Source organism: Myodes glareolus, chromosome 9, assembly GCF_982192425.1.
Source record: "Myodes glareolus chromosome 9, mMyoGla1.1, whole genome shotgun sequence".
NCBI lineage: Eukaryota > Metazoa > Chordata > Mammalia > Rodentia > Cricetidae > Myodes > Myodes glareolus.
Genome location: NC_142034.1, coordinates 620,702 through 646,848, shown reverse-complemented (window position 1 = coordinate 646,848; position 26,147 = coordinate 620,702). Strand labels below are relative to the sequence as shown.

Sequence of the window (26,147 nt, the reverse complement as noted above, 5' to 3'; positions counted from 1 at the left end):
AGAGGATCTGATCCCCTCACACAGACATACATACAAGCAAAACACCATAAAAAGGAAATAAAAATTAACAAAAACATTAAAAATATTATTCTTGGGGAATTTCATGCAAATAAATTCCCTATTTACTCTCTACACCTCGCCCTAATATCCCCCAGACTCACCCATTCCTTCCTACTGTTGCGTAACACTGTTCCTGGGGAGACTTGAACAAGCGTCTGCTCACCTCAGATAGGAAATTAATAGTGACAGATCACTGTATGGCTGCCCCCAAAGTTCATCTGGCTCCACTAGTGAGTTTTGTTGTGATTACTTATAGGAATATGGGTGAGGGGTCACTTACAGGAACAGAAATGACTCAAAGACAGCCTCATCACCAAAGCCCACTCCAGCATGGGTGACAGGTCAGGAACGTTGGCACACACTGCAGATGTGTAGGTGGCAGCTCAGGAACCTTGGCCCCTACTGCAAGTGTGTAGAGGGCAGCTCTGGAACCTTGGCACACACTGCAGATGTGTAGGGGGCAGCTCAGGAACCTTGCACATACTGCAGATGTGTAGGGGACAGTTCAGGAACCTTGCACATACTGCAGATGTGTAGGGGACAGCTCAGGAACCTTGCACACACTACAGATGTGTAGGGTACAGCTCAGGAACCTTGCACACACTGCAGGTGTGTAGGGGATAGTTCAGGAACCTTGGCACACACTGCAGATGTGTAGGGACAGCTCAGGAACCTTGCACATACTGCAGATGTGTAGGGGACAGCTCAGGAACCTTGGCACACACTGCAAGTGTGTAGGGGACAGCTCAGGAACCTTGCACACACTGCAGATGTGTAGGGACAGCTCAGGAACCTTGCACACACTGCAGATGTGTAGGGGACAGCTCAGGAACCTTGGCACACACTGCAAGTGTGTAGAGGACAGCTCAGGAACCTTGCACACACTGCAGATGTGTAGGTGACGTTCAGCAGGTAGGAGACTGCCTTTTCCAGGAACCTCAGTTGATCCGAGCTTTTCCAGTTATCCATCCTGACCTCTGCTGCTTCCAGGCAGTTTTCTTGTCTAAGAATGTCTCTCAGTAGTCCTTGTTGCTTGTATATGCTTGGGGAGGGAGAACCTTGTTGAATCTGCTCAGTTTCAGCACTTCCTGAGCTTAAGGGGTGTTTTGCAGGATGATTTACCTTCCTTTAGAACATCTTGTTGTTTTATTTCCTGTTTAACATTCTGTGCCTTTTTTTGGTTTGTTTTAAATTTAATCCTTTTTCTAAAAACCGGGTTAATTTCTATTTCATGTGTATAGATATTTTGCATGAATTTGTGTTTGTCGCATGTGTGTGCATTGCTTGTGGAGGTCAGAAGAAGGTGTTGAATTCTACAGAATTAGTGTTACATATGGTTGTGACCCACTATGTGGGTTCTGGGAATGGAACCCTAGGTTCTTTGAAGAGCAGCAAGTGCTCTTAACCTCTGAGCCATCTCTCCAACTCTAACATCCTGTGTCTTGAGATATATGCACAAAACCTATTCTCCCACATTTTGTATTCTTTTTTTTTTAAAAAAAAGTTATATAACCCCCCCCCCCCCAAAAACTTGGAGGCCAATTTGTGTGTTGTTCGTATATTTATGGGTGTGGGATAATCCACTTCCAGGGTCTGCACCCTTAAAGAGGACTGATTTTCCCCTTCCCCAGAAGCCATCGACTGTCTATAGCGCCTCAGTTAGGTGTTTGGTACTCATGAGCTCCTTCATCCTTCATGGTACAAACAGGGCCTACGTGATTTGTGCATACACAAAAGCTACATAGGCACTGTGAGTTCCTGAGAGCAGTGGTCCCATCCTGTCCAGGAGGCGCATGCGTACGAGTGAGTTTGTGATGTGTGCGTGTGATAGATGTCCCGCCTGTGACCGAGCCCTCCAATGACATGTATTCTCCACGCTTTGATCACCTTGTGAGCGTCCACATTAACCACTGCCCACTGCACAGAGAAACTTCTCTGATGGGGTCTGAGAGCTGCACTGATGTATGGGTGCAGAGATGTGAATTCAGAGGACAGTTTGATAATATGCACATTTAGCAGGATAATAGTAGTGAGTTCATCCCTGGGCCCTGTGAACTCCCCCACCATGCGTTCTTGACCAGATTACAGTGCCAGGCATGTGTTTCACCTTGTCGATTGGGCCTTAAATACAATCAGAAAGCAGCCAGTTATACTTGGAATTCATGCCACTATTGTATCTCTGGGCATATCTTGCTGTTCTGGTTAGTGTTATAGTTTACAGGGTTAAAGGCTCAGTAAGATTGTTGGTGACTCTCCCTCTAGTCTTCGGCCACCTACATAGTAACTTCCAGTAACTGTAGAAGCTCGCCAGCAGTGAGGAGGCTTCCTGGTCAGTACCACCTAATTTCTCCATGTTCTGTGACCAGATGTGTGTGGTGTCTTCAACAATAGGGTCTTCCCATCAAAGTTTTGGTGGGCATCAAAGACCAATGACAATGGCCTGTATTGTTCTTAGGGTCTCTAGGACACCTCTGACCAACAACTCAAGGGGAGGTACCTCACACTTGGTATTGAGTTGTCCTGGAACTTGCTGTGTAGACCAGCTGGCCTTAAACTCAGAGATCTGGCTTCTTCTAAATCAGTGCTTGAATGACCCTTATACAGGGGCTCCATATCAGGTATCCCGCATATTAGATATTTACATTATAATTAATAACAGAAGCACAATGACAGTTAGGAAGTAACAATGAAAACATGAGAAATGTTATTAGAGGGGCACAGTATTAGGGAGGCTGAGAACCACTGCTCTGAGTGCTGGTACTGGAATTTTTATGTAGCAACACAACCAGGAGATTAGGAATTCCTGATGATGTGATTTGAAATATGTACATAGTCATCTAAGTTAGAAATTCCAGCATTTTCCCTCCTGAATTGGTGAAAGTTGAAAGTTGGTTGTCAAGTCTTGTGATTGTTTTGACTAGATAGTGGTTGGCACCTCAAATGAGGGATGGCTGTGGCTTTATGGTGTTAATTTCTGTAAAGTGGAAAGAGATATGTTTTTGGGCAGTTGGCAACCTTGGATGTCATGTTAGAAAGCATGATTCAGTAATTAGGCTATGGGTCCTGAGAAGGCAAGAGAGGGGAGGAACACTTTAATTTCCTGGAATTGGCAAGGCCTCTTTGGCTTTTTAAGACAGGGTTTCTCTGTTGCTTTTGAGCCTGTCCTGGAACTCACTCTGTAGACCAGACTGGTGTCGAACTCACAGAGATCACCTGCCTCTGCCTCCCCAATGCTGTCATTAAAGGTGTGTGTCATCACCACCCAGATTTTTTTGCGGGGGGGGACGGGGGTTCAGTCTCACTGTGTAGCTTTGGCTGTCCTGGAACTCACTATGTGCCTCTATGTCCAGCTAAGGTCTCTTTCTTAGGGACTCCTCTCCCAAGGTCTGCTCCTCCCTCTATCAAGGTCTGAAAAGATGACAACTTTCTAATGATAGAAGTGTTACCGTTCATTGCTGCGGAACAGTACCTTTGAGAAGAGTCACAGGAGGAAAGGCTTGTTTAGGCTCCCAGTTTGGGAGGTCTGTGGTCCATGGCAAGTCCATCTCAGTCATTGGTCTACCTCTGTGAAAAAGACAAGGGCCTGTGCTGTGTCAGATCGTAGCAGAGAGGATGAAACAGAATTGCTGACCTCATGGTATTTGGGTAGTAGAGACGGATGGACATACAGACAGACTGCCAGGGACAAAATACAACCCTCTCAGGGAATATCCTAACTGATGTATTTCCTCCAGCTAGGCCAGCATGTACTGTCAATAATGCCATCAATTATGAACCCATTAATGGATCTGCTGAGTTTTGAGCCCTCATGATCCAGACAATCACTTCTGAGAAGCCCTGTCAGCCAGCTTTGATCACGTGATCTTTCAGGATAGTTCAGATTCAAACCGTAACAAAAGGAACCCATACATTTTGAAGGCTGTAATCTGTATCTTCTTTCTTACTCTGGGAGGTGTAGCTGCTTGTGTTCTGGTGCATATCTGGTGACCACATGTTCTGTTTGGCTGAATTGCTGTACCCCTGGAATTCTATCTTTTTTCCGACATAGATATGACAATGACTGGAGAGATGGCTCAGCTGTTAAGAGCACTGCCTGCTCTTCCAAAGGTCCTGAGTTCAATTCCCAGCAACCACATGGTGACTCACAACCATCTGTAACAAGATCTGGTGCCCTCTTGAGGAAGAGACACCTGGTCAGTCGTCCTCACCAACTTAGACCGTGATTTATGCCAGGGCATAAATTTCATTTTTCAAATTTCATGTTATTGCTGCTATGTAGATGGCCTTCTTCCTATTTGGTTAACATGGCCATTCTTGAATATTCTACATAAAACTATTCTGAATTCCTGTAAGTGGGGTGAATTTTTTTTTAGGGGTTTAAAATATAGTCACTGCAAAGGTTAAGTAAATTGAAGGCTCCCTTTTTAGTATTTGTCAGCTGGGTGGGACTTTGCAAATGTTTGTTAACTTTGTTAAATGAAAACTATTATCTTTAAAATTAAAAAATACATTTATTAAAAATACTACAACTATTTACTGCATGTGTCTGTACATATGCATGTGTGTGGACTTTTACCTACTGAGCCATTTCACCAGCCTTATTGTCTACCCTGTATTCGCTGTTTATTTTTTCTACTAAATATAGTGGTGGTACTTGTGCCAAGCTTTACTCCATGAAGTATCTGCAGACCACAGAAGGTAAAACTCAATACCTTTTGTTCACTTCTTGGGATCCTGCAGGAAGAGCCGCAGGACCTCGGTGCCATTAGTGCTGCTGTGAACAGAGTGACTGTTTCATTTGGTGAGGCTGGTTTCCACCTTGGAGAGGCTTTTGCCAGACTGTGCCCTGCCTGTGCAGTGTAACACTGGCCTGAGCTCGTGTTAGTACCAGGGTTTGCATAGACGGACATGGTCACTGGGAATGGCCCTGGAGGTGCCCAGTGAACTTGTTTCTTGGTTCTGAGTCACCTGTATTCCATAGTCACCTTTTCCGTGGGGTGCCGAGTGGGCCTGTGCACAGCGGCATGCTGTTCTGTTGAGATGCTGCTGTCTGGCCCTGCTACACCAACTGCCGGCAGCATTTTGTGCTCTTCTTTGCCTGCAGCTCCGGAACCACACTTGCTTCCTGTAGTAGCTGAACTTTTAAGGCTGAACTTCCCCTAACCATTTGTTTTCAAGTTTCTGAGACAGAATTCTACTCAGCCAAGGCTGGCCTGTGTTTCACGTGAGGTCCAGGTTAGTCTCAGATATGCTATCATCTTCTTGCCTCAGACCCCCAGATGCCGGAGGGGTGACTAGTAGTTACTAGTGTGAGCTAACATGCGTAACTTTTCCTATAACTTTTCGTTTTTCTTAATTATTATTTTACCTTTAAGGTTTATTTTTTACTTTTATTTAAAAAGTATATATTATTTGTAATTTTCATATGTGAACAGAATGCGTTTATTTAGATGCTATCTAGATACCGTGTCCTCATTCCCACCTTCAGCTTCTCTGGGAAACACCCTCCTGTCCAACCAGTTCCCTTCCCAGCTTCATGTCTTCTGTTGTTGTTGTTATATTTAGAAGGCAGTTTGTTTTCTGTGTTCCTTTGGCAAGATAATACCAATAGGGCCTTTGATCTCCCCAGCCATGGGTTATTGCCTAGGTATTTAGTACCAGACGGGAGTTCTTTCTTGTGGCATGGGCCTTAAATTCATTTAGAAAGCTGTTGGTTATGACTATAATATTCATGCCACTGCTGTACCAATGGGTCTATTTTGCCAGGCCAATCATTACTTTAGCTTGCAGGTCACATCTATTGTTGGCTTTTCTCCCTCAGCCTGTAAAACACCCTTTGGCACTAGGAAAGCTAGCCAGCAAGAAGGAAGCTTCCAGGTGAGAACAGCTTAGGTCTGTGTCTTTAGCAATCAAGTCCAGCTATCAAGTTCTGGTGAGAAAGAACACCAAGAAAGAAAGATAAGGAAGCCAGGCAGGGTGACTTGTGATTTATCCCAGCTTCAAATGATCTTTGTGAGTTCAAGGTCAGCCTGGTTGATACAGTGAATTCTAGGCTAACTAGAGCTACACTGTTAAACTCTGTCTTGAGAAACAAAACAAAACAAGAAAAAAAATAAAGATAAGAAGGGTAATAGAGCTTTACTCTTTAAATTTTTTTTCACAAATTGTACAAATATATAATTTTTCAAATATTTATGGGTATTTTGCCTGCATGTATGTCTGTGTACCATGTGCACACAGAACCCTTGGAGGCCAGAAAACACTGGATCGCCTGGGACTGGATAATTTATGGTTGTTAGCCACCATGTGGGTGCTGGAAATTGAATCCAGGACATCTGGAAGAAAGTCCAGCGTTCTATTTTTTTTTTTGTATAAGATTTGTTATGCATACAGTGTTCCTGCATACATTCCTGCCAGAAGAGGGCACCAGATCTCATTTTGTGAGCCATCAGGTGGTTGCTGGGAATTGAACTCAGGACCCCGAAGAACAGTCAGTGCTCTTAACCTCTTGAGTCTTTTCTCCAGCCCCAGCCAGTGCTCTTAGTCACCGAGCCACATCTTCAGCTCCCAGATTTACTCTTGATGACATCAGTCTGAAAAAGTAGCTCCTGTTTTTTGTTTATATATACAAGGACTCCGTACTGGAGAGCGCGACGCAGGATAATCTCATGAACTTTGGAGGCCATCATAGGCTGCATAATGATACTCTCTCTAAAGAAAAAAAGTACCAAAGAAAGAGATAAAGCAAGGCATATTACATGAAGAAGGAAATTTGGAAAAGAAATATTAGAAAAATCCTACATATGAATTCTAGTAACATATGATATTTTTGTCTTTTTCAATGCTATTATTATCACCATTATTATTATTGCCATTATTATTATTATTAGGTTTTTTGAGACAGGTTTTTCTGTGTAGAAAACCTGACTATCCTGGAACTCGGTTTGTAGACCAGGCTGGCCTGGAACTCCTAGAGATCCACCTGCCTCTGCCTCCTGAGTGCTGGGATTAAAGGCGTGTGCCACCACCGCCTGGCCAGATGGTAACTTTTTTAGGCCTGCTCTTCTGTTCTTAGTGACCTGTGTCTGTGAGTTGGGTCCCCCAAAGGCTCTGCAGCACCTTTCCCCAACAGTTCCGTCAGCTCGGGAACAAGTATTCAAAATGTCAGCATGCGGAGGACATTTCATATTCAAACCATAAAAAACAAATAACTGATTGCTTATACGTTTCCCCACTTTCTCTTGTTTTAAGTGTCATATACTCTCTGTGATATGACCTCTTCATACTTGTGGGGTTCTTGGAGCTGTTTTCCATTAGCAGGAACAGTGTCTGTGGAGTGGATTTCTCAGGTGATGTCAGCCTTTTGATTTTTGGACTAAAGATATTGTTTCCACTTCCGTTTTTCCCTCCCTGTTTCTTTTCTTCCTCCAGTCTTTGGAACCTTTTCTTTCCCCAGTGTTTTTATTTCTTGTTTTTTCAGGATCTTCTTCTGTAGCCCAGGCTGCACTTGAACTTGCAAGGTAGTTCAGGCTAGACCTAAACTCACAGTGATCCTGGCCTACCTCCTCTGTGCTGGGATGCACAGATATTTGCCACCGTGATCAGCTGAACTTTTTTTTTTGTTTGTTGTATATGGGTGTTTTACCTGCTTGTGTGTCTGTGCACCATATATGTGCATGATGCCCATGAAGGCCAGAAGAGGCTCCAGATCATCTGGAACTGAGTTACAGATGGTTGTGACCTGTCCTGTGGGCAGTTCGAACCCCAGGTCCTCTGGAAGAGCAGCCACTGCTCTTAACCACTGAGCCATCTCTCCAGCCCTAAACTAAAGTTTTAAACTTGATTTTTATTTTTATGCTTATTTTTTAATATTCTCCCTGTTGTTAAAAGTAGATTTTTTTCTCATACAATACTCTGCTTCTCCTAGTTCCTCTCTACCTTCCTTCCCATGCAGATCCTCTCCCTTTCTGCCTCTGAGAGGTAACAAGACGTAACAAAATAAAAAGAATAGTAAGATAAAACAAAACATCACATCGTAGTTGGACAAGGCAAATACACAGAGGAAAAAGACTCGAGAGAGCACAGGAGTCAGAGACCCATGTACTCAGACACTCGGGAGTCCCACAGAAATGCGAAATTGACAGCTATGATATTTACTCAGAGACCTGATGCTTGCTGCTTCAGTCTCTGAGAGTTCATCTGAACCTGGATTAGTTGAGTCAGAGGACCTTGTTCTCCTGGTGACCTCTATCCCCTCTGGATCTTACATTTTTTCCACGTCCTCTTGCTTGGGATTCCCTGAGCTCTGATGTGATTGATGTGATGGAGACATCCCATTTAGATGTGTTCTGAGGTTCCTGTCTCTGCAGAATGTCTGACTGTGGGTCTCTGTGTTTGTTCCCAGTCTGCTGCAGACCCCACTTGGCAGGGAAGAGGACTTTTAACAAAAGTAAGGAAACTCAAAATACCAAAAAAGGCCTACGTCAGCCAGCACCGAAAGACAGAAAAGAAGAAAAGGGAAGAGTTACACCTTTCTGTGTCAGGATCCAGAAAAGCAGCCGACCTAACATAACCCTGTGGCGGCTTGTGGGGACTGCACTAGGAAGTGGGAATTCTGGGAAGGAAAAGTGCATTCTGTCTCACTTGAAGGACTAATTACTCCTCCCATCTCCTATGCATGACTACACAAACCACTTTCCTCTTCCCTGGGATGGTCCCTTAGGCTTTCTCACTCTGTAACAAGGTCCCAGGTGATGAAGTTGAGTGGACGGCAGGTTTTCTTTGGCCCAGTTTCGGAGGTTTCATTTGATTGGTGTGGTGTCTGCAGGGGACTCTGATATCTTCTTCAATATCTTTCTTCAGAGACTTGAAGTTTTTATTATACAAGTCTTCCACTTGCTTGATTAGAGTTACCCCGCGATGTTATTTGAGGCTATTGTGAAAGGTGTTATTTCCTAATTTCTTTCTCAGTCCATTTGTCATGTGTATATCGAGCTACTGATTTTTGTGAGTTAATCTTGTATCCAGCATCTTTGCTGAAAGTGCAGATTAGTGGTGGGAGCGCCCTGGTGGAATTTTTAGGGTCTCTTATCTATCTTATTATATCACCTGCAAAACAGTTACTTTGACTCCTTCTTTCCTGTTTGTTTCACCTTGATCTCCTTCCCTTGTCTTACTGCTCCAAGACTTCAAGTACTGTATCGAGTAGGTGTGGAGCGAGTGGACAACCTTGTCTTGTTCCTGATATAAGTAGAATTGCTTTGAATTGCTCTTCATTAGTTTGTTGTTGGCCCTGGACTTGTTGTATACTGCCTGTGTTATGTTTAGGTTTGTCACCTTTGTTGTTCACTCTGAGGTCAGTACAACCACTAGGATTCCTAGTTGGCTGTCTGGGAACCCCTTTGCTTTACTGAGGTAGAATTCACAGGTAGGCAACGAAAAGCTTCAGTGCAGGTCTTGGTGTCTTTTGTGTACTTTAGCATTTGATAGCATCAAAATGCGGGAATAAACAGGCAGAAACAGCAGCAGGCAGTGACCTCCAGAGTTAGGGATCTTGTACAAGCATCTGGTAGTGGTGTCCTTAGTTCTATAAGTGTTACAGTTTTGAGAAGGCCAAAGGTGCTAGGACCCTTAATTCTATGAGTATTCCTCATTCCTTGACAGCAGCTGGTTTGCAGAGGTAGGTATTGGACTCCTAAGTACCTGGCACTGTTCAGTGTTACAACTCCCTGGCCTGGTGACCTGAAGCTCTAGGACCTTAAAGCCTTGATGGTTCTCACAAGCAGTAGGGCCTGTAATTTTTTTTAATATTTATTTATTATGTATGTAATATTCTGTCTTTGTGTATGCCTGCAGGCCAGAAGAGGGCACCAGACCCCATTACAGATGGTTGTGAGCCACCATGTGGTTGCTGGGAATTGAACTCAGGACCTTTGGAAGAGCAAGCAATGCTCTTCACCTCTGAGCCATCTCTCCAGCCCGGGCCTGTCTCTGACTCTTCTTAGCCTCTGTCTTGTCTCAATTCCCTACTCTCTCATCTTCTCTCTGCTTTTACTGTTATTCTTTGTCCTGCCATGACTGCTGTCTTGACCTGTTCAGCTGCCTTTCACTGTGCTATGGCCGCTGTAGGAGTTACTGTTCAAAGGCTTCTACTTTTGTTGATTCTGGTTTCTGCAGCTGACAACCACCACTCTTACGGCTCTGCCTCTAGGTGTTCTTAGGGCAAACTTTGGTCATTTGCCACAGAGTGAACAGGAGGACCATTGAGGTCAGGCAAGAATTGGGTCATGTTGTTTGGAAACAGGGAAGGTAAACCCTTGAGCATATCCCGTGAGTGATCCACAGGAGGTGGGGTCTTTACCACTCATGGGATGCTGCAGAGTGTCAGGTGCCCACTTACGCTTGCTTGTTGATGCTCTGTGAGGGCCTGGATCATAGCTAACCAGTGTATGCTGAGAGGGTTTGTTTCCAAGAGAGTGGATGTAGCTCCCACTGGCCCTCTAGATGAGCTACACAGGTACAGTGACAACAGGCGGTTCAGATGGTCGGGGCAGTGGAGGGCGGTGGATGTCATAGCTGGTGGTTCCAGTTCGGACTTTTCTGAACTGTGGACTCATCACCACTGGCTGGTGCTTCATGTCACTCTCCCCAAAGTGGACCTCTTTGTTCCCAGAACTCAGAGCCCCCCCCCCTTCTCTACAGACAGTCCCACTATGACTAGGAACTACCTTACGATTACCTGCCGGCACCTCCATTACCTACATGAATGTCCTGGGATTGTAGTTAAGACATTCATCAGACTTGCTGCCTGGCATTCCTTTGATCCCTGGTCGCTATACTTAATCTCCTCTTAGCTCCATTTCCCCTGATACAGAACTTTCCCACCTGGGTGGTGTCCTTCCTTGTTCAGCTCTCCTTTGCAAGTACTTGAGGTTTGTCTGTGAGCCTTCATTGGGGAGGTAACACCTTCTGTTCCCCCTCTGCAGTTTGTCTTCTGGTTTCTTTCTCTTCTCTTCTCTTCTCTTCTCTTCTCTTCTCTTCTCTTCTCTTCTCTTCTCTTCTCTTCTCTTCTCTTCTCTTCTCTTCTCTTTCCTTCCTTCCTTCCTTCCTTCCTTCCTTCCTTCCTTCCTTCCTTCCTTCCTTTCTTTCTTTCTTTCTTTCTTTCTTTGTTACACTTCTGGGTTGCTTTCTCTTTTGGCATCAGCCCTAAAAGGGCAGAACCTTGCTTGTTTTTTTCATCATAGGACCTATGTAGAGTCACTGAACAAGAGGTCTGGGCTCACATTGTCAGCTGGATGTTGGGTGGAAGGAAACAGGCCTGTGTAGCATGAAGTGGAAGTTAATGTGACCCATCAAGGTTGTGGTAGAGAGGTCCTTGGGTTGGGGTGGCTGTCGGACGAGGTTTTTGAGGATGTACTTGAGGTTAAGGGATACACTTGGAAGGAGATGGAGCTGAGGAGTAGGAAGATGTTCCCTGCTGCGGTGGGGATAAAAGTGTCTGTTGATTTGTGAAGCTGCTGGAGGAGTTGGAGCCCAGGAGGGAAGACGGGAAGGTGGTGAGGCCTGTGAGTAACTTCATGAGAGATCCTGGTGGGAAATCAGCTGCTGGACCATGATGGTGCAGGGGCTTGGTTCACTACAGAGAGTGCCATGTATGTAGGCAGCTGCCCTGCCTAGGGTACAAGGTGACCGGGAGGAAAAGTGTGTGGTGGTTGCTGGGATATGGTTGAGTTTTCAACGCTGGAGTCTTGTTGAGCTTCTCCTGTGTTTGTGTTCCTCTGCAGGTTTATCGTACGTCCTGATGTCAAGCAGAGAAAGATGGCCAGCTTTCTGGACTGGAGCCTGTGTACCTTGGCCCACTCCTCCTTGCAGACCATCGAGGGTGTCATTGTCATGGATGGGATGCTGCAGGCCCTGGTAAGCACCAGCGACAGCTTGTGGATCTGCGTGACTGTTGGAACCGGCACTGTTTCCAAACTGGTGGTTCATCCCCAAACTGTTGGTTTCCAGCGACAGGAACATGGTGGGATGTGTTTGAGGCTGACCTGAAGTGGTGGCTAACAGGAGAAAGCCGATGAAGTGTGCATCACCACTAGGGGGCAGTGGTGCCTGTAGAACTGCAGCCGTGTCCTTGCGGGTTTTGTTTAGTTTCGTCAACAGTAAAACAATTAGTGATGCCAGCCCTTGTGAAGGAGGCAGAGGGCTTGAAATCTGATCCTGTTTGAATTAGTGGGTTACAAAGTTTCTAGTATCTAAGTTTAAATACAGAGTCTGGGACCTGTCTCAAGGCCCGTTGTGCATGACCTACTATTGCTGGTCTCCTCTGTATGGCTTTTTAGTACTGGCAAGAAGAAAAGCTCTAGTGTGAAATCTTGTGAACAAGGCTAGGAAGCTCCTGCACCAGTGCTCAGGAGGTCACAGATGGACTTTTAAGACTTTGTTTGGTTTTGATGTTCAGTGTTCAGAAGGTCATAGTGCCTCTCTAATGCTGTTACTAGGGTTAGTGTTTACGAGGTCACAGCGGCTTTCTGAGGCCCCGGTATTGAGAGTCAGCATTCAGGAGGAGGGCACGGATTGCCCTCTAAGGCTATGGCCTCTAGGATTTAGCATCTGGAGGGTTGCAGATGATCTTCTGGACTGCAGGCTCGAGGACCAGACATGTCTTCTTGGCTTTCTTTGACTACACTGGGTGAGATTTGAGAGTAGTTCTTGTCCTTGTCTTTGAGGCAGAGGAAACAGGATCCTTTGGAGAAGTTTGAAGGCAACCAGCCATGCTGGCATCTTGGGTTTGGCTGTCTGCACAGCTTTACACAGGTCCTGAGGCAGGGTAGGAGGTGTCAGGGCCAGGTGCCCGGAACCCTGGGAAGGGGACGTGGAACTGGGAATAGGAAGATGAGTAGAGACGCTCAGGACCCGCTGCCGCTGCTGCTGCCTCTGCCTCTGCGGCTGTGTGTGCATCCTGGTGTGGGAGCGAGAAATGCTTGGTTTCTCTTCATTTTCAGTTACATTGCTATTGCCTTCAGAGGCCTGCCATTCAAAACACGTAGGAAGGAAACCTGGGAAAATGAGATGTTTTATGTCCTGTGCTTCTACTCTGCTGGGTTATAACAGTTTAAAATCGAGACGTGGTTTGCTTGCTATGAGACCAGCTCTTTCTTTGTTTTGTTTGCCCACAGAGTTGTGCAGTAACCACTGTCTCCCTTCAGCCTGTCACTCCACACACCACACACCACTCCACAGCACAGTGGTCCCTGACCTGCATCTGTCTGTGGAGGTGGCTTTCATTCTACATGTTTAAACTCATGTTTAGACTCATGATAGGCTTCTTTCACTGAGCACAGTGTCCGTAGGTCTGTCTGTCCTGTGGCATGTGTCAGTCCTTCAGTCCTTCACTCCTTTTTTGTGGTCAGACAATGTTTCATTATGTGGCTGGTTGTGATTAGTGCTACTGGGAACATAAGAGTTTTCTTTTTGTTTGTGTATTGTGCTTCTAAATTTATGTTTACAATTCTCTTGAGAATACAGCAGTAATATTTTCTAATTGTATGATAATAGATATTTAACTCCGCAGATAGTGTTTCAGCTGGTAGTGCTTTTTTTCCTCTCTCTCTTTCTGGTAGTGCCGGGGTGTCAAACTAAGACCCTTAAACATCCTAGGCAAGCACTGAACTGTCTAGCTTTACCCAGCCGCTAATAGTTTTTTTAATCATACTGTCTTTGAAGCCTTTTTTAGAAATTATGGTTGTGGGGCTCAGGGGATGGCTCATTTGCTGCCTTTCCAGCTGGCCCTGGTTCAGTGCGCATGTTGGGAGTACACAACTCCCTGTAACTAGTTCCCGGAGATCTGATACCGTCTTTTGGCTTCTGTGAGCACTTATACACATGTGCACACACACATAGATCACACATATACCCATAAATAGAAGTAAAATAAATCTTGAGAAAAATTATGGTTGCCTTCACATGTCAGTTATAGTGCGTCCTTAGATACACACAATATATATGTACACACACACACACACACACACACCACATATACTTTTAAATGTAAAAGTTATGGTCGTCTCTTTTGTCATATTGGTGAACTCTGAGGTTCTGCCTATGGCAGATACCTTTGGGATTTGCGAGTACAGATGAATAGCCCATACCTTGGGAGGCTTTGTTTTAGCTGTGTGAAGAGGTGACTAGAGAGAGTTTATTGTGATTTTCATTTTGATTGCAGTAGCGGTTGGTACAAGCAGTGACCTACCCTCAAGGGTACGTGAGGAGGGAGGAGGTCACAATCCTACTCGTAGGTAGTGTGCATTTGTGTCTTAGGTAACTGGTGACAAGGTAGACAGAAATGGTTAATTTGAAAGTTTTGGATGTAAATAGATTCTTGACATTAATGTTTAAAAACATTTTATTTCTACTTTTGTTTGCTGCATGTGTGCATAAGTGTGTGCTCCACAGTGCGTGTGCACAAGTGTATGCACCACAGTGCGTTTGTGATGTTTCAAGTGCTTTTAATTGTTGAGCTGTCTTTCGAGCCCAGCAGCAACAGCAGTAATAATAATGACAGAAGATTCCAGAATAAATGTTCATTGTGTCCACCATGTGCTTCCAGGGTTTGAACTCAGTCTTCAGGTTTGATGACCAACTGAGCCGTCTCTCTGCTTCCCTGCCCTACCTGCTTCTTCCCCCCACCCCCATTTTAACTTCCTTTTGTTTTTGGAAGCAAGGTTTCTCTGTGTAGCCCTGGCTGTCCTAGAACTTCCTCAGTAGACCAGGCTGTTCTCAAACTCAGAGATCCACCTGCCTCTGCTTCCTGAGCCTTGGGATTAAAAGTACGTACCACCATGCCTGACTTCCTATGCTTTTTAAAAATGAGGCATGTTTTACTATGTAGCCCTGGTTTGCCTGGAATTTGTAGACCAGGCTGACTTTGAACTTGTGTGGATACTCCTGCGTCTTCCTCCTGAGTGCTAGGATTCCAGGTGTATGCCAACACCTCTGGCTTGGCATGAGTCTTGTTGAAAATTTTTAGGTCAAGAGAATACAGGAAGGTCTGACAATGTAGCTAGAGTCTGACCTGTCTAGCATGTGTATGTGGCACACAGGAGGGCAGACACGATTAATCTCAGGGGATTGATTTTGGACTGGTTTTGTTCAGCTGTCTGCATTCTTTCTGGGTTTAGGTGAGAAAGATCTTGCTTTACAGCTCAGGTTAGCTTCAGTCTTGTAAATACAAGGGCTATGTGTGTGTATCACTGTACCTAACCAGCACTCTGCATTTTTGAGGGGCTTTGGGATCTATCGCTAACTACTTGACAGCCTGGCTCAGGAGTTTCTCTGATCTGCCCATGACGATAGAGATGTGGCTGGCAGGGTAAGCAGGGCTCCCTGCTTGGGGGCTGTAGACTCCTGTGGGAGGTGGGGTAACCTGCTGGGCTCTCTCTGAAGGTTCACTGGAGGTCCTGGCCAGAGTGATCACCTGTTTCTCGTCTCTGTGTGGCTCCCAAGTTTTCTATTTTTCCTTTCTTATTTGGGAGGTGCATCGAGTATAGATTGCGCTCAGATACTGGAGGCCGGTTGCTGTTCCATTCCTTGCCAGTTATGCCAGTGGGTTGAGATTCCTTTTAGTGACTTAAGCCAGTTAGACATGTGTGCCTTTTATTCGAACATCTTCAAATTCCAGTGTTGAGGGAGAGAAATTCTCCCTTTTTCCTTCCTCCCGAGGTGTAAAAAGGGTTCCCAGAGGCTTAGAAAAGTTGTCTCCTACCCCACACCCCCAGCTGGGTGTGTTGGCAGGGAGGGGAGGATGAGACCCAAATCTCTGCTGTGGGGCAGAGTGCTTTGGTGGCTTGGCATCAGCACTCTGCTCTATCTCGAGAGATTTGCCCCGAGGATGGTGAGCAATTGTCTGACGCAGACACCTGAAATCCTGGGAAGTGGACGAATGAAACCGGATCAGCAGCTGTGGTGGGCTCTCGCCTTGGGCTCGCAGTGCCTGACTCGGCCTCCCAGAAGCCCGAAGTCCTGCTGCTTGGGGCAGCAGCGTCTCCACGGTCTCCCATTCGGCTTTCTTCTCTCATTTGGAGGGTCACTTGGGTCTGATCTGGCTCCAGGGCAGGAGGAAGTTACACTTAGTGGGTGGAGCAGTTTCACCATGGGCTTGTCAGACCTGAAGGCAGAGGGCTGGGTGTCCTGTGCATGATGAAACTTGCAGGTGTATTGTGCTTCAGGATTGCATGTTTCCTTTGATGCACTTGGCTTCATTTTTATCCACCTGTTCATTAGTGTGGGTTAGGCGAAACAGGTGAACCCTGAACAAGTCACATCGAAACTAGGATTGATTTTATTTCCCTCGAAGCATAGCCCTCTTGCCGCGTCGATTCTTAACTCCTGTAGGACGGAAACAAGCGCTGGGAGACTTCACTTCTCTGGAAGGCCCTTTACTCTGGAGTATTAATACTAATATAAGAACCTTTGAGAGTGGAAAACATAATTTAAATAAAATTAAAGTATTAAATAAAATTAAAAGTAAAGTGCTGCCACATAAATGTATTTGTGGGTTTCCCTCAGATTCAGAGTTTTTCACTACTGTGGCTTCTCTGCTTTTTCTGCGGTGGCCATGATGGTGGAAGAACTTCTGCTCCCAAAGACAGGCTGCTGGCAGGGGCATTGCCTGTGTTTATTGGTGGCAGGAGATGCCCTTTTGTTTACCATCTGTTAGCACTGTATCTCTCCTTCACAGTGAGTTTTCTTATTTTTCCCATTTTTAAATTTTTTTAAATCTTCCAGGCACGGTGGCACACACCACCACTCAGCTCTGCACAGAGACAGGTGGATCTCTTGAGTTTGAGACCAGCCTGGTCTACAGAGAAAGTTCAAGGATGGGCCAGGGCTATACCGAGAAACTGCCTCGAAAAACAAAAAACAAAACAAAAACCAAATAAAATTCAAAATTTATTGTATTATTGTCTAAAGGTAGAATTCTTACTTCAGTATGATTTGGGGTATAGCTCAGCAACAGAGGCCACTTGTTTAGCTAGTGTGCTTGAAGCCCTGGGTTTGTTACTCAGAACTGAAAAAAACAAGGCAAAAAACCCACAAAATTTCACCCAAACCCAGTAACTTCACAATCAGTAGTATTAAAACTCATGAAAGTACAAGAGGCTGATACAGGCAGGTGGATCTCTGCGTTCAAGGCCAGCCTGGTCTGCGGAGCCACTTATAGGACGGCCAAGGCTACTACACAAAGAAACCCTGTCCTAAAAAACCAAACCAAACCAAACCAAAACAATCAACCAACCAACCAAACAAACAAAAAAACCCTCAAGAAAGCCAAGGGTACTTGAGGATCTACAGGCTCATCCCAGGCTGCTACATGGCAGCCACCAGTAGACATGGTCTCTTTTCTTACATGTGGTTTTGGTTTAAAGGATGAAAGAGGTCAGGTGCCTGGGTACAAGTGACTGTTGGCTGGATTACCCGCGTGGACAGGCATGAGGGACCAGTGTCCTGGACTTGGCTCTGCCTGGGCCTTCAGTCGCTTCAGGACCAAGCTGTCCTGGCCTTGGCCTATCCAGAGGCTTTAGCTGTGCTTGATTTCATCTCTCCTAATGGCCTGTGGCATAGGTGTGGTGCTTGGCTCTATCTGGAAGAGAAATGACAAACTTTTCTTGCCTTAGAACTGTGTGGAGACCAATCGGTACCCCGCATGCTCTTTAGACAGAACTTAGCCTATTATGATTTTGTGGACTTTGGCTTCTTTCTGGGGGGGACTTCTAGTGTTTAGAGATGCTCAGTATGCAAAGGGCAGAGTGTCTGGATGGTTGTGCCTTGGTGCTCAGGGTAGCTTTTCTTTTCTTTTTGTTCTATTTATTTTTATGTATTTTGGGGGTGTGGTGTGGTGTGTGTGACATAGCACTCACATGGAGGCCAACTTGTAGGAAGAATTCTCTCCTTTCGTCATAAGAATCCCAGGAATTGAACTCAGTCCTGACAGCAGCAAGTGCCTTTTCCCCCTGAGCCGTCTTGCTAACCCCAAAAGTCGGGTTTTAGGAGGAGAAAACGTATGGCAGTGTGGGGATTGAGCACTGAGTGCTGCGTGTCTGTGAATTCAGGGGAATAAGTTCCTGAGTTAGGCTTTGAGTAGACTGAACTGCACGTTCTCGCTGTATCTAATTTCATGTAGCTCAGCGTTTTACATAGGTGAGCCCCATAAGAACATGTCCGTACATGCTGGCAGTGCAGGGTTCCACCATTGGTAGGGGAGGGACTGTGTAGGTCACAGGCTACATCCTCCTTATTCCTTTGCTGGTGTGAGCTGGGCTAGTGCTGGAGGCTGAGGAGCTGGTGCTCCCCCCCCACCCCTTAGCCTTGGCTGTGACTTCTTTGGCAGGCCATTTGAATCCTTCACAACTCCACCCCCTCTCCTCTCACCTGGCCCCGGGGACAGATGTTGGTATCTGGTTGCCCATTCTTTCCTTGGCCTTCCTTTTCACATGCTTCCCTCAGGCCTTGGCTGTTGACACCCCATCTCTGCTTTGCCCTGGATCTTTGTTTCCTGCTCTCTGTCCTTGTTTAGAGCCCTCATTCTGTGGGTGCACTTGAGACACCTCTGAAGTCACAACCTCACCTCATGCCTGTTGTCCTCCTTAGCCTTGTGAATGTGGAAGCCTGACGGTCACAGTGGAGGAGGAGGAGGAGGTGGTGGTGGTGGGTGTGTGTGTGTATGAGAGAGGAAAAGAGACAGAGACTCAGAGACTGAGACTGTCTCTGCCTGTGTCTTCCATGCCTGCTGTGTTGTTTGGTTCTCTCGTCTCCCCTGTCTTGTCCAGAGCATCACCTGGCTTTCCAGCCACCCCTCCATGATACCTTATTCCCACCCCACACGTCTCATCCTATCGTGTGGCTCGCTACCCTTTTTTGACCTCACTCAAGCCAATCCCGTCTGCTGTGCCCAAGCAGCACAAGTCTTTACCTTCTGATAGTAGGGCAAGCTGTCCTACTCTGAAGTAGCTCTATGGGGCCTTTGTGGCAATTTATGTAAAGCAGTCCCACACTAGCCCACAATGGAGTATTATAAAGGTTTATTTAATAGGGAGTGAATTCATAGAAAGATTAGCGATCTGCAGTCCTCTGTGCGCTGGGAACTGGAACAGAATCCAGTAGTCAGTGTTGTAATTAATTTAGTTTCTACGTGATTATTTCAGGCCTATTGGCTGAAGGAGCGGAAGGAGCTCCCGCAGCACTGGGTGACTGGGAAATGGACAGGCAGTCGCTGCTCACAGGCCCTCACTCCCATCCTTGTCTGTTGGGGTCCCTGAAGTTGTGTGCTGTTCCATGGTCGAGACAGCGTTCTCTTATGTAGTAGACTGCCCCTCCAGGGACTAGGGAGTGAGACGCTTCAGAGGGAAGGTCTGCCAAGGACAGGTTGGGGGTGGCGTCTTCCTGCCATCTGGGCACAGAGGACGGCCGCATGTCATCAGTAGACCAAGTTTTCCAAGTTGGGCACCCAGCACTGTCTTCATGCTTGTTATGTGGACTGGGCCGCTCAGGTGATGAAGCCTTGAGCGTCTGTATGGCTGGTGGCCAGTGTCTGTTCATTGGAGAAGCTGGGTCCTTTGTGGCCCATGGGTTGGCCAGCCCTCTGTGGCTGAAGGTCATGGTCTCGCTGTGGGACAACAAAATGTCTGTATCAGCTCCCTGGAATTGTCCCCTCTGTATCCTCTTTCAAAACTTTTGGGCAGTCGACACTTTGTTCTGACAGTGTACAGATCATCTGTCCTTTGGACTAGGTCATTCTAGTGGCTTAGCCCGGCCAGTCAAGTCTTCCATCCCAACACCTCTCTGCTGTTTTGTTTTATGACAGAGGGTATAAGGTCTGTGCATTCTGTACTGTGTTCCGAGGAGTCATTGGAGGGCCTTTGTGTTACCCTTCCCCATACCTTGACATAGAGTTCTTGTAGAATCCAGGCTTGCTTTGAGCTAACTCATCCCCCTAACTCCAGCTCTGGACCGATGGGATTGTAGACATGTGCCACAACACCCTTCACGATCAGTCTGATACCTCTCAGGCAAAGGCACTGCTGGCTCCTGTTGGCTTTGCGGTCACTGTGTGTACAGCTGCCCCCCCTCCGTGTGTCATGTCTTTGTGGTACCGCCTCAACCTTTCCTTGCCTGTGCTGTTTTCCTTCCTCCTTTTATTTCCCTCACTTCCACATGGGGCCAGTACTGACCTTGCCTGCATCGGGAAAGTTTGGGCTTTAGTCTCTGACTTCAGGGGCCTCCGCCATACTGGGCATTCTTCCAGGTGCCCATGGCTCCTGCCTTTGAGCCTGGAAAGCTTCGTGGTGGTGGGATACCCTCAGTCCTGGGTTCTCTACCCGCTCTTTCACATCCTCAGTTATTGAGGAATGGTTATTTTTACTTAAAAAGCACTAGCAATTGAAATAACACAGACTTGAGGGGTTGGCGTTATCCGCCCTTAACATTGGTCCATTTTCCTATTGTCCAAGGTCTTTCCTATTGGTGAGTTTTCTTTTCAGATCATGGAGGTTGCAGTGAGTAATTGTGTTTTTGTTGCTGTGGAGAACTGATTCTCCAGAACTGGCTGTGCTGGTACATGCTTGTCTGAGGCAGGATGATCATGAGTTTGAGGTCATCTGGTTGTGTAGAGAGATCGGTTGTGTAGAGAGATCCTGTCTCATATAAATGAACAAACAAACCTGAACTTGATGTTTTAGCTTTCACTTTATGAAATTCTTCTGTTAATGGGATAATTTCTTTCATTTATGTGTTAGAAGAGGGGGCTTTGTTTCTCTAGTAAGGAAACACTCTCTTTCCTGGAAATCTTGCCTCTGGGATATGGTCAGGCCTGAAACTGCCCAGGGAGTAATTTATGTCCTGAGAATTTGGGCTGATCCCATAGTTCAGAAGTGACCCAGAGGCACTGCCATCTAGGGAGCCACTCAAACTAGAGATGTCTAGGGCATCTGTGGTTGTGGGACCCCTCAAAGAGCTGGGGCTGTGAGGGAGGGCATAGTAGGAAACACCGTCTCTGATTCCAGTGACCTATTTATCCCAATCATTGACAGTCAGTTTCAGCGGTCTGCCTATTGGGCAGGTGATGCCTCTGGCTTGGATGGTGCTTCTGGGGCTGGGTCCTGGCCTGTATCTGAGCACCCCATTTCTGATGTGATCAGAGAGCCCTTCAAGACATTTCTCATTTTTATTTTTATAAGGCAGTTGATGTGCTAGGCCTCAGTTTTCTCGACTCTATTTTGTGGAAAGAGTTTCTTTCGCCCTAATGCTGAAGAAGGGCCTTCAGGGGTGAACTGTTGTTCTAAATGCCTTTGCGTTGGTGAAGAAGCAGAGAGGGTAGATCCCCTGGCCTAGACAAGGACCTGACTTGGGTGCTCAGCCTGGAGTTGGTTGTGTGGATTTTGGCGATTTCCTGTGTGCCGTGTTTAAAAGCGCCTTCTAGTTCTAGCATCACTGGTTTGCTAAGCTTTTCACGATGGGGACAGAGCCAAGGAGGATTGTTGTTTGCCCCGCGCCTTGTCCCATCTGTGAGGTGGTCTGGGCACATCAGTGCCTTTCTGAGAGACCAGTGAAGTGCTCGTGGTAACCTGACACCCCAATGCTGCACTTTGAGTTCAGTCTGGTGCCCGTTGGTGTTCCCAAGGTTCCAGATTGGTGAGCTTCTCAGAGACCTTGCATTTCTGTGCCAGCCACACCTGAGCTCCAGTGCAGGGACCTTTCTCCAAAGGCCTGGGGTGGAGCTGTTTTTCTTGGCTTGAATTTGGCAGTGCCTTCAGGGAGCCTCAAACCAGCACCTCTTGCTTGGCAGCAGGGTGAACTTGCTTCTGTGTGGCTCTTCAGCCTGTGATTTACAGGGCTTGGAGAACATGCCCCAGGGAGGGGAAGCTAGCTTGGGTGGGGAGCAGTAGAAAGGTGCGGTGGTGGTTTAGGATGATTACTGGGAAACTCGTTTTGTTTGCACCTTGCACCGAGCTAGTTTCTAAAACAACAAAAATAGACGTGGTTGCTCCTCCTGCGTGGAGAGGTGTTTTTTTTTTTTTCCAAACTGTTGGTGGTATAATTGCCTTGGTGTTGCCTGTGCTTTTCAGAAAAGCAGGTGGCTCTATGTTAGTTCCTATTTTATGCATCCTCTAAAGAGGGGCGTGTGTATGAATCAGTGCGAGGGCTCAAGTTCCTCTGAAGCCGAGAGTCATTCTCCCCAGGGTAGGGCAAGCACTGATCAACATTGGAAACGTTGAAATACTGTGGGAAAAAAATTTTTTTTTTAAAAAATGAAGTATAGCCCATGTCCTCGTTTCTTGCTCCAGCCTCCTAAATGTTGTGGAGATGCCTTTTGTGTGAAAAATCAAAATACTATATTCATTTTCCCCCTCATTTTCCTGGGGGCTTCATGAGTAGTTGCCCCCACCCCCACCCCCGGGACAGCTCTGGCTGTCCTGGAACTCAACTCTGTGTCGTTGGTTATTTTTATTCTTTGTCCTTGGGTGCCCACTACCCAACTCCCAAATAAATACATGGAGGCTTAGTCTCACTTGTGAATGCTCGACCTTAGTTTGACTTGTTTCTAGCCAGCTTTTCTTAGATCATCCCATCTACCTTTTGTCTCTGTATTTTACCTCTCTCTATTTTGTGTACCTTTCTTTCCTCTTACTCTGTGGCTGGCTGGCCCTTGGCGTCCTCCTCTCCTTTTCTTACTCCATCTCTTCCCCTTTTCTCCTATTTATTCTCTCTGCCTGGCAGCCCTGCCTGTCCCCCTCTCCCACCCAGCTATTGGCTGTCGGGCTCTTTATTAGACCAATCAGGTGTTTTAGACAGGCCCAGCAACACAGCTTCACAAATATTACATAGCATAAACAAATGTAATACATCTTAAACTAATATTCCACAATAGCTCTGTAGACCAGGCTGGCCCGGAACTCAGAGATTCGCCTGCCTCTGCCCCCTAAGTTCTGGGATTAAAGGCATAGTAAATTACTTCAGTCAGCAGACTACACAAGTTTTCGCAGAACATTCCAGGTAGATGTATAATAATCAGTGTAGATATTAGATTTAATTCTACCCTAACAAGTTAGAAAAGATAAAGATCTTTTTCCCCCAAAATAATATTTTTATGAATTATTTGGGAATCCCACACACTGCACCACAATCATACTTGCCTCCCATTCTTCCTAGGCCTACCCTTGTTGGCGGAAGCTACAAGTTTGTTTTCTGGCTGCCCAGACTCCCAAAATAATCATATAGAAATCTATATTAATTGCAATACTGTTTGGCCAGTAGCTTAAGTGTATTTCTAGCCAGCTCTTACATCTTAAATCAACCCATCTCTAGTAATCTGTGCATCACCATGAGGTTGTGGCCTACTGGCAAGGTTCAGGCGTTTGTCTTCTCCGGCGACTGCCTGGTATCTCACTGACTTGGCCTTCTTTCCTTCTCTATTTCTGCTTGAAATTCCTGCCTTATTCTATTCTGCCCTGCTATAGGCCCAAAGAAGCTTCTTTATTAACCAATGGGAATAAAACATATTCACAGCATACAAAGGGGAACCCTACATCATACCCTACTCAAAACAAAAACAAAAACAAAAACAAAAACAAAAAACCAAATTGTAAACAAAATGCCAAATTCAATCTGTGTTACCCATATACTCGTTAGAGAGCATGGCTGAACTTCCAGGGGCCAGTCCCTTAAAGAAAACTTGAGTCTTTACCTCTTCATTTCCCGCACCCCCTCTCCCCCCGCCATAAGCTGTCAACTGTGAAGAACCACATTTCAGCATCTTTAGCATAAATTTTAAGGATTCTCTTCAATTCTGGCTTGTCTGGACTGTTTCTTTTTCCGGAGTCGGTTAGAGGTTGTCACAGAGGGCTTCAGTGGCTCTCATTCTCAGTAATGAGTTTGTGGTCATCAATGCCACTGCAGAAGAAGCTTCCTTTTCCGTCACAGCTGGCAGTATCACGGATCATGACTTCTGAATGATTTTGTGGACATCAACATAGTTTCCAACGACAGCTTGGATCATGAACATCAGCCTGGTCCTCAGTGGTAGCATGGTCTCTGTGGGCAGCATGGATCATGATGCCAACACGGTGTCCAGCAGAAGCACAGATCATGGATGTTAGCATAGCCTGGGAACAGGACCTTTGAGAGCTCCAGGCTGCTGTGCATCTTTCTACTCTTGGTGCCGGCCACCCTGCCAGTACCCCGAGCACCGTCATGTTTGCAGTCTGTGGGTAGCGCTGTAGCTCCGTTATTTTCCTGCCCTCAGCGGGGTGAGCAGCGTAAGCAGTGGCGTCTGTGTCAGCAGCAGGAGCAGCAGTGGGACACTGGCCTAGTGATGGGGGTGAGGCTGGTCAGTGGTGGCCCTAACTGGCCGGCTGCCCGAGGACTCACCCTACTTGGTAATGACATGTTCCTATACATGTGACTGCTGGTGTGTCTCTGGTTCTCCATGTCCATGCTGCTCACCTCTCTGTTCTGCAAGCTCTTATTTTAGAATTAAATTAAACTGTATTACATTAATCAAATCATTTAATATTATTAAATTTGATATTAAAATATTAAATTATAAATTATGTGTATATGTGTATGTTTGTATGAGAGTTTGTCATGTGAGAACAATGCTTATGGAGGCCCCAAAAGGCTGTTAGACCCCTGAAGTTACAGGTGGTTTTAAGCCACTTGATGTGGGTGTTGGGAACTGAACTTGGGTCCTCTGGAAGAGCAGTACATACTTTTAACTGCTGAACTATCTCTTCAGCCTTCATAGCTGCCTTTTATAAGGTTGAGAAGGCTCCTCCTCCTTTACAATGTATTGAATCAGGAAACTAATCATGTATTTTTATTTGTTGTTATGTTAATTTGCTATATAACACATTAACGGATTACTGGATATTAAACTAGTCTTGCATCCCTTGCAGATGAAGGATAAACCCCATTTGGTTACGGTGTAAAGTCCTTGTAGTATGCTTTTGGAGTCAGTTTGCTAACATCCATTCAAGGGTTTTATATCTGTATTCCATAGATGTTGGTTGTAGTTTTCTGTTGTAATCTTGGCTATGTATTGGAGTCATAGTGACCTCATACAGCCAGTTGGCTAGCATTTCCTCAGAGTTTGTGCAGAGTGGTATTTTTTTCCATGAATGTTAGCTAGAATTCAGTAGTGAAGTCATTGATTTTTTTTCTATTAGGATTTTATTTGTGGGAGTTTTCTAAACCACAAACTCCATTCTTTACATAATATAGTTCTACTCAAAGTTTTCATTTATTTTGTTTTCTTAGAAAAATTCCATATATGTATGAATGTTCTGCCTGCTTTTCTGTATGTGCACCACATGCATGCAGTACTCATGGAGGCCAGAAGAGGGCATTGGATTCTCTGGAACTGGAATTTCAGGTGGTTGTAAGCAGTCATGTGGATGCTGAGAACTGAACTTGGGTCCTTTGCAAGAGCAGCAAGTGTTTTTAACTGCTGAACTTTGTCTTGAGCGCTAAAGTTTTGTTCTCTTTTTTTTTTTTTTTTTTTGGTTTTTTGAGACAGGGTTTCTCTGTAGTTTTTGGAGCCTGTTCTGGAACTAACTCTTGTAGACTAGGTTGGCCTCCAGCTCACAGAGATCTGCCTGCCTCTGCCTCCTGAGTGCTGGGATCAAAGGTGTGCACCACCACCGCCAAGCTATAAGTTTCTATTTTTTGACCTATGCTAATTTATGACCGAAAGGTCATAACACTCCTTTGCCATCCTTTTGAAGTCACTGCCCTTTGACCTTCTCAGGCTCCTTATTCTGCATGTCTGTCTACTTTTGTGTGTGTGTGTGTGTGCGTGTGTGTTGGACATGTGAATCCAGGTCTTAATTATGGCAGGCGACTATATCTACCCCTGCGCTGTACCCTCTGAACTTTTTAAAGCAGCAGAGTTGTTGCTCACACACAACACAGCAGTTCTGATTTCAGTATGCCTTGGGAATGTAGCCTTGAGGTCCATGATGCGTTAAGCGTGGTTGCCATTGTCTGTTTTATGCTGTGGCCTGTGCCCCGGCTGCTTTCTGGGCAGGCACAAAGCC

General features: G+C 45.8%; 1 protein-coding gene across 1 annotated transcript in view; it reads left to right on the top strand.

The window, feature by feature from the left end:
- The window catches only part of Tbcd (tubulin folding cofactor D), a 158,616-nt gene that overhangs the window by 10,943 nt on the left and 121,526 nt on the right, over positions 1 to 26,147 (top strand). The window contains exon 7 of the mRNA XM_048429305.3: positions 11,844 to 11,976. Within this exon, the coding sequence (XP_048285262.3) occupies positions 11,844 to 11,976 (133 nt within the window). The remainder of the gene's footprint in view (positions 1 to 11,843; positions 11,977 to 26,147) is intronic.